This window comes from Nelumbo nucifera, chromosome 2 (assembly GCF_055504915.1).
Source record: "Nelumbo nucifera cultivar China Antique chromosome 2, China Antique-T2T, whole genome shotgun sequence".
Lineage (NCBI taxonomy): Eukaryota > Viridiplantae > Streptophyta > Magnoliopsida > Proteales > Nelumbonaceae > Nelumbo > Nelumbo nucifera.
The window spans coordinates 49,865,776-49,876,842 of record NC_142650.1 but is presented as its reverse complement, the minus strand read 5'-3'; the positions used below and the strand labels follow the sequence as shown (position 1 = coordinate 49,876,842).

General features: G+C 38.9%; 1 protein-coding gene across 1 annotated transcript; it reads left to right on the top strand.

The window, feature by feature from the left end:
* The first annotated feature begins 1,197 nt into the window (after positions 1–1,197).
* On the top strand, positions 1,198–3,319 carry LOC104601064 (E3 ubiquitin-protein ligase RDUF1-like). Its single transcript, XM_010264255.3, has one exon. It carries the CDS (start codon positions 1,592–1,594, stop codon positions 2,759–2,761), a length of 1,170 nt encoding a protein of 389 aa, XP_010262557.1. The 5' UTR covers positions 1,198–1,591; the 3' UTR covers positions 2,762–3,319.
* The last annotated feature ends 7,748 nt before the right edge of the window (positions 3,320–11,067 follow it).

Here is an 11,067-nt window from a genome sequence, read left to right as displayed (position 1 = left end):
TCGATAGACTCATAAGATTGGAAGGGCGGAATTAATTCTCACAGATCAAATGTTGGTTCAGTCTTACCAAAATTAAATTTTTGTCTGTTGCTCGTGAGAGAGGGACACTCGGTTGAATTAGATTCCTCTTTGATAAAAAAATAAAGCAGGTCTCCTGAAACTGAAACTGAATATAGATCCCCCCACTCCCCTGGCACTTCTGCGGTTCTGCCTGTCCTTCTCAAATAAAAAATTATTAAACTGCGAAGATTTCTTTTTTTTTTTTCATTTTTTCGTGCGTTGATGCAAAAACAGAGAAGATATTCTGTTACCCATAGTTTTTTGAAAGTATCGAGATTTGGGTTCATCAAGAATCGGATTACCCGACTTTGATCTCATTTATCCATGGGCCCACCCGGATTCTCCATTCTCTATGACTAATTGAGTGGTCACCCCTAAAACTTTCAAACAATCACTGCCGACCATTTAACGCCCCGGCGATTGAAATGTCTTGCCCTTGATAGTCGATCAGTTATGGTTGGTGCTTGGTAGGTCAAAATCAATCAGATATAAATCTAATTACCGCTTAATAATAGCAATAATTTAGATAACTTGATCATCCAGTTACTCACAACAACTATAAGATTCCCAATCAAGGATGCTTAATGGAGAGTCTGGACCGTTGGTGTATATAATGCAAATATCTAAGTTTAAAAAAAAAATCCGCGATTAAACGATTTTAAAGTTTCAAAATCGGCGTGACGTTGTTCTATTCTATTTTCTCGTCAAGTCTAGGCTACCAGCCTACCAGTGCTTCCCTCCCTGGTTCCCACTTACCCACTCACCCAGCCACGCGCACACGGATGGTTCGCCAACTTAAGGCCAACGGCGTGGAGCGGCTCGGCCCGATCTACTTCTTCGCAACTTCTGTTTGACGGATGGTTGACCAGTCTACTCTCTAAAGTCTCTACGTCCTCGCTGACGCCAACGCCGTTAAATTAGACCCAGTGAGAATTCACCACGTTCCACGGACGTTAAGTTTGTCGAGTTGAAGCGTTGCTAGGACGCTAAAACAAATAGCACGCGGTTTTGTCGTTAAGACTTCCATCTCAGCTTAAAACCCTTCTCTCCCGTTTACTTCTTCCGAACCTCAAACCCCCCCTCTCTCTCTCTCTCTCTCTCTCTCATCCTGCCGGATCTGTAAATTGTTCAGCAAGTTGAGGTTTCTATCTATTTTTTCTCGTTTTCTCGGAAACCGAGATTCAATTCTTTGGTTTCTTCTATCTGATCTGTAAGGTAAAGGAATTTTAGGGTTTCTCCTTTGATTTGATATATTTATTCGTACGCCGGCGAGGGATTCTTGATTGTTCTTTTTTCTCCCTGAGAAATTGTTGAGGAAACTGAGGATTTTTAGAACTCGATTTTTTTTCCCAAATTTCTTTGAGGTTTGAGTGACGAATTCTAGTCTTCGAAAGAAGTGGCTCTGGGATCCTTTATTTGCTCTGCTTCGCTGATAGTACAAGTTTGAAAAAGAAAGAAACGACTTTTAGGAGGATTTCTTTCTTGTGGTTCTCAGATCTGCAGGAAAATATCATCTAGGTTTGTTTTCTAGATGGCTTCGGGAGGGTCGTCGTACTGGTGCTACAGATGCAGTCGATTTGTTAGGGTTTGGTCTCGAGACACCATCGTTTGCCCCGATTGTGATGGGGGATTTATTGAAGAAGTCGAGAATCTGTCCCGATCTGCACAAACAGACGGTAGACGCCGTCGATTTCCTGCCGCTGCGATGTATATGCTCGGGAACAGGCCGAATTCGGATCAGAATACGAATTTAGGGTTTCGCCGTAGCCGAAGGAACGGTGGCGACCGGTCGCCTTTCAATCCGGTTATTGTCCTCCGGGGTCCAGCTGATGGTGGTGGCACAGAAGGAGGTAGTGGTGAGAGGGCAAGCTTTGAGCTTTACTATGATGATGGCGCGGGTTCCGGCCTTCGACCCCTGCCCGCAAGTATGTCAGATTTCTTGATGGGGTCAGGCTTTGATCGTCTTCTTGATCAGCTCGCTCAGATCGAGATAAACGGGGTTGGGCGCTGTGAGCATCCTCCGGCGTCGAAGGCTGCCGTTGAGTCGATGCCGACTATTGAGATTGTAGCTAGCCATGTTGTCACCGAATCCCACTGTGCTGTCTGCAAGGAACCCTTTGAGCTTGGGTTAGAGGCCCGCGAGATGCCGTGTAAACACATCTACCATTCAGATTGCATCCTCCCATGGCTTTCTCTTCGAAATTCTTGTCCCGTATGCCGCCACGAATTGCCTACAGATGTGCGCGCCAGAGGCTCCCCGGAGTCCGACGGTGGTCAAGATTCGCGGTCTCCGGGGGCAGCCGAAGAGGACACCGTAGGTTTGACCATATGGAGGCTCCCTGGTGGTGGTTTTGCAGTTGGAAGGTTTTCCGGGGGTAGGCGAGCTGGCGAACGTGAGCTCCCCGTTGTTTACACGGAAATGGATGGTGGGTTTAATACGGGCGGTGCACCCCGGAGGATTTCTTGGACTTCTAGGGGTAGCAGGTCGAGAGAGAGTGGTGGATTGAGCCGTGTGTTTCGCAATTTCTTCTCCTTCTTTGGAAGATTAAGATCTTCATCTTCTTCTCATCATGATTCAGAGTCCAGAGTCACTCGTAGAAGTCATTCAACTTCCGTTTTCAACAGAACCTCAAGAAGGCGCAGCAGCAGCAGCAGCAGAGCCTGGACCCTGGAAGATAACAGTGGAATTGCGAGATGGTGAATTTTGGTTGGATGGACTGGGGAAGATTGAAGGGTCTCCTACTTATGTTTCTTGTTCTCTGCGCGGTCCTCTAATCGCGGCACTGGTTCTTGTTATGTCAGGAAAGGAAATATCTTTATAAGAAGCATGGTGTTAAGCACCGTAAATAGCAAAAAAAATGAGAAAAAGGAAATGAAGAACTTCCCAATTCAAATTTGGTTGGAGCTTGGAAGAGAACAATTACTCCATTTGGATGGAGTATAGGGAGGTACAATTTCATCTCAGCTCAGATGGTTTTTTACTGCCTCAAATTTGCAGCAACAGAATCAAATTTATTGTGAAGAAGGATGAGAAGGTTTTCGTGCAATTAGAAGATGGGGCCTGCTAAACGAAGGAAGGTACAAGCTCTCGTGTACCAGACAGACTGCATAGTTGAAACTTGAAAGCATTCATTATTTTTAACAACATTACATTCTGTATGAATTGAATCCTACTATTCTGTTTATAATTTATTCCCTATTCTGTAATCTATTAGCTTAGTCGTGGGTATGAATATTTGCAACTTTTGAGCTGTGTCAATCTTTATGAGGCCAACATCTTTGTTCCAAAACCTCCATGAATGTATTTTATCGGATGTCTCCGAAGAGACAACCTCCTTGAATGTTGTGTTATTATCTCTTTGCCTCTTATGGCAACCTTGGCCATGGTTATCTTATTGACATCTTAGCCGAGAATCGAGAAATTCGAGATGGGGGCATAGCATACAGACCCACACCAATAATGCAATAGCCGAGAATCGAGAAATTCGATTTGGCAGCTTCGTGCTTTGCCAAGCCAGGGCCATTCGACCCAAGGCAAATGTAGTAGGGGCCATTGGACCCAAGGCAAATCTGAAATCTGCAATTTCAGATTTCTGAGGTGATTGTAGTGCACTTATCCTTTTTTTTCTCTCTTTTTTTGGTTGGGCACTCTTTTCTTTGCATTTTTTTGGGACATTTGTCACAAGTAAATGAAAGTGCGAGTAAAATTCTAAAGTACAGCAGTTCCGGAATTCCGGACTCGAGTTTAGGATCATTAGCCCTTGGCCCGCCATGTGATAATTAATGATCGTTGATACGCTGTAATTCATCTCTATGAGCTCATACGGTGATGTCCAAATTCCAAAATCTCCTCTACCACACCATCTCCATGACAACATCTTGATAATGCAAAACCACAATTCCACTGATCAGATTTGTGCTACGGTTGACCTGAAGACGTGATGGAATGAAAATTCTCGAATGGTTTTGCTTTCACATTCACCCTGGTCTGAAACTGAAACACTCTTATGCTGGCTACTATTTCACAAACATTACTATTTCAAGTTGATCAAATATGTGATATGGATAGGCCTGTAAACGGTATTCGAAAATCCGAATTCGAATTCGAGATTTGACATAATCGAATCAAATTCGGATAGTTTGAATAGGATATTCGGTCGAATTCGAATTCCATTTTTTTATCGATTAAATTATTGGATTGAATTCAGATATGCATTGATCCGAACCGATTATATATATATATATATAATATAATATAAAGATTATATATATTAATATATTATATAGTATAAAGATTAAAAAAAGAAAATAAAAAATAATGAGTAATTCGAAAATCTCATCGAATTCTTTCATTTCATTCGAACCTGAACCTCATTACCCCCTCTCTCTCATCTTCTCAAAACCTTAAAAGTGTAAAACCCTAACCCTTTGACCTCTGTCACTCCCTTCGTCGTCGCCAAATGCTGCTCAAGCAACCACCATCGGTCCATCATCGGTCATCGCCCTTCATCGCCGTCGTCGCTCATCTCGTCACCTCTCTCTCTTTTCTCAGTCTTTGTCTTAGTGACAATGAGACGTTGAATTGCCGTTGGGAATCCATCACTATTCACCTTCTTTTCTCAGTCTCAGTGATAATGAGACAGTGAATCACCATCTTCTTTTCTCAGTCATCGCCTTTCACCGCCGTCGTCGCTCATCTCGTCACCTCTCTCTTTTCTCAGTCTTCGTCTCAGTGACAGTGAGACGTTGAATTGCTGCTCGAAACCCATCACTATTCACCTTCGTTTCTCAGTCTCAGTGACAATGAGACAGTGAATCATCATCTTCTTTTCTAAGTCATCGTCTTGCAACCCACGATAGCCACTGGGAACCCATCATCATCTTCATCGCCGTTTGTAGTGTGTAGGGCTTCAAGTTACTGGGTTTTCAAAGGTAACTGATGAAAGTACTTCTTCTAGTGGGTTTTGGTTTCTTTTGTCCAAAGAATCAACTAAACATTCAAGTAACGAAAATCAAACGTTCTTCTGCAATTGATTTTTGTAATATCAGCCTTACGACTGTTGGTGAGTTGGTTGAATTTTTTGTTTTACACTATTCTGTATATATTCTCATCATGGATATCCTCACAATGAAAGCACACAATACATATTGACTTTAAATTTTAATGGGATTTTACATTTCAGAATATGAATACCCTCACAATGATTGAAATTATGATAAAATGTCATGTTCTGCACATGGTAGATACTAATTCTTCACACTTTCTTTGCAAAATGTATACAATGTCTATTTGAATCGAATCGGATTTGAATTCATATTCGAAAAGTCAATTGATCGAATTCGAATCAAATTGGATATTTGATTTGATAATCAAAATCGAATTTGAACTCAAAGATTTGATATCCGCCAAATATTGAATTAAATTCAAATATTAGTGTTTATAATCGGTTTCGAATTCGAATCTATCCTGATCCAATTCGAATTCGATCTGTTTACAGGCCTTGCTATGATTGGGTTCTCGAACTGAAACACTACGCACAAGTATTTGGAATTTTCTCTTTTAACGGTAACCAGCAGATGGCAATCAAATATTTTGATGTGTGTCGAACTATTCTGTTCTTCACGTGGCTTCATGTTGAGAAGTTGTCATATATCGTCTCTTCATCTCATTTCCCAAGTCAAATTTAATCTCTCATTATTAACACTTCCACCCACACTGGAAGTCATCTCTTAGCTTCTTCAACTTGCCGACGTTCACTCTTTTCTATATCAATTCAAGTAGCTATTAGCAAAACATATTCCAATGGCCCTTCTACATCAAAATGGAATATTCCATCTCCGAAAGCTTCTTGTTGAGCATTTATGATATATACAATTCTGATTTTGTAGATGTGTATAAACTGCTGATAATATAAGCTGAAAGAAAATACAGAGATCCTCAAATGATTCTACAAGATAAAGAATGTGAGGTCTCAATACATCATGTGATGCAGATAGATGCTAGGATAGGGATTCAATTGGAACAGTACTCGATGATTCATAATCTGGGACTTTGTAATTAATTAGCTGCACCCACTGGACATGGTTTAGATTATTAGTTCATCAAACATGCATGTACGATGGAACTTGCTTTTAATAAATTCATGAGCTTTGTGATGTGGGACATGTGATTCTAGTTCTCCCACTTCATCTATCATACTCAATCAAAGCAGCCAAGAGAAGACATGTTCTGCTGAAGGGGTTGAGTTGTTGTATGTGCCATGGGCCATGTACATGACTCCATAACTCCTTGTCCCAAAGTTGGTTGCACTGACGACGTGATGACACTCACAGGTTGGCGATAACTAATGAGCATCTACCCGTTGGATCACAAAACTTATAATAATTCAAGTCGTGAAGTCCCCACTCCCTAGGAAGGTTAAATCTATAAACCCACTATATCTTGAAGATTTGATCCAATTAACTTCATATACTCGCTGTTGCCACTTCTCATGTCAGATTTCCTTAATTAGGTGAATTAATAGTATCGTCTCGAACCCATTTGGCCAATTTCTTCATGCAAATTAGTTCTGTCTTATCTGCATTATTTTATGACCGATTATTTCCAAGCCCTTCCATGTGCATTATTTTATTCTTTGGCTTAAGAAGTGGACATTTAGTTGCTAGTCTGTCACAGTCCGTGGGTCCAATATTTAAATCATCTAGGTATGTGCCGAGGGTTACTGGTCTAGTAATCCCTTTATCGTTCGTTTTTGAAGGAAGCGTCTTGGGTGCGAGGACACAGTACCCATGATGGGCCCAGAGCCCCTGCCGAACTCGAACTTGGAGGTACACCATTGAATGGTTGAATGGTTTCCGAATAAAATATTTCCTCTATCCCAAATTATCACAATCAGATTGGAGCATTGTTTAAGTATGCGATCCCTCTTTGATAAAAGCTTTTAACGTCTGTTTGGTTGGTGCAACCAAGAAGAGAAAATGGGAATTTTCTTCTTAGATTTTTATTTTCATTCGTTTGTTTCATGAGATGGACCAAGAAATAGCGAGACGCGGTTTTTCAAAACTTGAAATGCGGGGTCACACAGAAATTACTCGCAAAAAATACCATGAATAGAGAGAGGTCCGGTGAAGATGTGAATGGAGGGAGGGATATGAGCAATGCATTGGCGTTGGAGAAGGAGAGGGTCTAGTGGAGTAACATCGTCAGAGATGGAGTAGCAATGTTGGAGATGTGAACGGAGGGAGGGATATGAACAGTGCAGCGGCGGAGAAGGAGAGAGGTCCGGCGGAGTAATGATGTCAGAGATGTAGTAACAGTGTTGATGAAGAAGAGGGAGAGAGAGAGAGAGATCAGGGAGATTGGAACTCACCTCCTCTATGCCACCGGTTTAAGTTTGAAGGGAGGAAGATGATGAACAATCTAATAAATTGAATGAAAAACTTAGTTTTATAGGCTCCATTTAGAAGGAGTACAAATACAAATATATAGAGTGCAAAACTTGTATTTTGTATTATTTTATATCTATTTGTACCGTATATATTTGTATTTGTACTCCTTCCAAACTGAGCCATAGGGAATAAGGATATTTTTATAATTTTAGATATCTTTAAAGGGTATTTTTATCAAAATATAAAAAAAAAACAAAAAATTTTCTTAACACAATCAAACACTAGAATGTCAAAATGAAAAAATAAATTTTTTCTTTTCATCCCATCCTTTCCCATCTCATAATTTCTCATCTCATTCTTTCTCGGCAACCAAAGGAACCATATAGGGTAAAGATTTGTTTCAAATTGATTGAAAACAAGAGCTTGTGGGCCAAATTTTTTACAACTAGATACCTTGGTGATAATCACTTGGCAATGGAAAATTTAAAAGCAAACTCGATTCGATATTGGGAGGAAATTTTTGATGTGGAAGAGATTGCTTTATCCAATGCAAAATGGATAGTTGGGAATGGCAACATATCCATTTGGCATCATGTATGGGCCCTTTGTGTAATTTTACTAATGAGAATTAATCTAATTGATTTCAAAATTAATAAAGTTTTGGGTACTAGTGGATCATGGTCTTTTCCAAATAATTTTAATGTGGAAGCAGAGATCCAAGACATTGCTATAAATTCTTGCTTAAGGCTCCCTAATGATAGGGATTTTCTTCTGGTGTGGATGAATAATTCAAATGGTGAATTTAATGTCTCTTCGCCGTGGGAGCTCACAAGGACTTTAGTCACTAATGCCAACTAGAACAAGCATATTTGGAAGGTACGTCTCCCTACAAAAATAGCAGTTTTTATGTGGAAATTTATGTTAGACATCCTTCTTGTGGATGATGTTGTTAAAAGAAAAGGGGTATCTATGGTGTCAAAATGTTGATGTTGCAAATCCTTTAATCAAGTAACTTTTGGTCACTTCTCTATTCTAGCTTCAAATTGTTGGAGTTACTTTGCTAATATGTTTAACATACATATTTACAAATCACAGCATATTCAGGACTGGATTAAAAATTGGTGGAGTTGATGTAAAAGAAATAGTCAATGAAATCAGATTTTAAGTCCGGTTCGTTCTATTATTCTGTGGGAAATATGGGTTGAGAGGCATTGAAGAGTTCATGAAGAAAAGGCTATCTGTGTGAACCAAGTTACCATTCAAACAAAATGTTGGCTTAGTCAACTAAATAATGTGGCACTGTTGCCTAGTATTGTTGATCATAACACCTCTTGGGCCACTTGCTTTCTAATTCTTGTTGAAAATGTCCCTTTGAAAAGTGTTAAATGGATGATTTGGAAACTTCCACAAAAAAACTATATTAAAATTAATACTGGTGGAGCTTGTAGAGGCAACCCAGGTTTGGGTGGGGGTGGTGGGGTCATTAGAGATTGCGAAGGAAATTTCATTGCATTGTACCTCCTTGAAAGAGGAAGTTAAAGCTCTTCTAGATGGTCTTCAGTTATGCTCAAATCTCAATTTGAATAATGTTTTGGTTGAGAGTGATAATATGGTCTTAGTGAGCCTCCTAAATTTAGGTTTAATGGCTCCTTGGCATGTGTATTACCAAGTTCAAAAAATTTTCCGATTGGCAGCCCAGCTTAAGATTTCTTTTAATCATATAGACAAAACGGTTAATCGTGTGGCAGATTATCTTACAAATTTTGGAATAGATAGTGCCTCAAACACCTATTTTTACTTTATCAATCAAATATCCACACAAGGTAAATCTTTGGGCTTGGGGCAAGATGGGCTATGCCCTCCCCTATATCTTTTTTAGTCTTTTGCTTTTAATAAAAAAAAAAAAAAGATTAGAGCATTATTTGCGACTGTGTTATTAGGCCAAACTTGATGTTAAAAACTTAAATTTTTAACCTCTTGATGGGCCCGACCAGGTTGGGTTGGGCTATTTAGTTCTTTGAGTGCAAATGGAATTTATCCTAACAAGGCCTAATTGGGCCTATTTGTAAGTTGTAACAATGGACTCAACCTTCTATTTGGGTTGCTATTTGCTAACCATAGAATGTTTCTCCTACTACTACAGCCACATGGACGGCTGCCAAGCTTGGCATGGCCATCAATAACACCAACTATATGTAAGGCTAGGTAAATGCTAAATCCACCAGAATTGGGTATTCGTTTCTCTAATTGATTGGGTATCACAGAATGAACGTTAGCTAATTATCCAAAACGGAACGGCATCACAATGATTTTTTTGGTTGTCCAGGTCTACGTCTATCTTCCATAAAATAAAATTCATAAATATAAATAAATACATAAATGTGGGAATGATAAACATAAACTCGCGTTTCCAAAGACAAGTTCTCAGTGGGAGTAACTCTCATATTTAGGTATTGATATTGTTTTTTTAGAGATATTGATATGGCTAATATTCATTTTTTTTTATTTTATAATGATCAGGGGTTTGGGAAGAGGGTTGACACATTTTAAATGTTTAAAAAATTGGGATAAATAGATTGCACTGTACCTCAGAAATATGAATTTATAGCCTCCTCTTAGTCTATTAATAGCTAGGGGTGAATTCGAGCTGAGCCGAGTTGAATAGTACAAGATTCGAGCTCGAGCTCGGTTTGAGCTAGAACCTTAAGCTCGAGCCAAAAACTCGTAAACTTGAGCTCGATTTGAGAAAAAATGTTTTATAAAAATAAAAAAATTATATATAAAAATATTTCTTATTTGATATTTAAAAAATTAAGAATTATAATAATTAGCTATTGTTATATATAAAAATAAAAATTATATATATATATATAATATTTTTCTTATATATATATATTATTTTCTATAATTTTATATTATTATTATATGTATGTATATGTAACTATTTGAGCTTAGCTCGCGAGCTGAGCTATATTAGGCTTGAACTTGACTCGATTATTAAACAAGCTTATAAATTGGGCTCGAACTCGGCTCGTGGCCACCCCTACTAGTAGCCCCCCTATAAATCGCATTCTGACAGTAAATTTGGAGTCAATCCATGATCAGATTCATCCACCTATACGCTAGGACTAAGATTTATTGGGATGGACTGAACAATAAAAACCGCAAAATTTAACAAAAAAGAGATGAGGAGTGAGGTGAAGGAGCTCAGCCTTGGTACATAATTTCTTTCTTTTTTGGGTAACGACTCTGTTTTCTTTTGCTTAAAATTTTCATTGAAAGTTGAAACATCCCTCCCCTGTTTTATTAAACGAACATTTTGCTTAAAATAGAAAAATTGCATGGAATTTGGATGAAAACATTATTCTGCACTCTTCCACTCCTTCGGTGAGTCGTTATTTTTTTCCATTACTACATGCTTTTAATTTATCGAGTCCGCTTTGCTTTTATGTGTTTAGAGAATAGAGATGATGGCTATCAATTAGTAATTTCATTTATGGAGTGGATGCTATTCCATGAAGACAATCAACCATTCTATATCTTTCCCAAAATGAAGATCGATCACCTGGCAGCTGTTTGGATGGCTTTCTCATCAGCAGCTTCTTGTAGCTTTGCAAG

Coding starts and splice junctions, on each gene's coding strand:
- LOC104601064 (XM_010264255.3), top strand. CDS start 1,592: ATGGCTTCGGGAGGGTCGTCGTACTGGTGCTACAGATGCAGTCGATTT.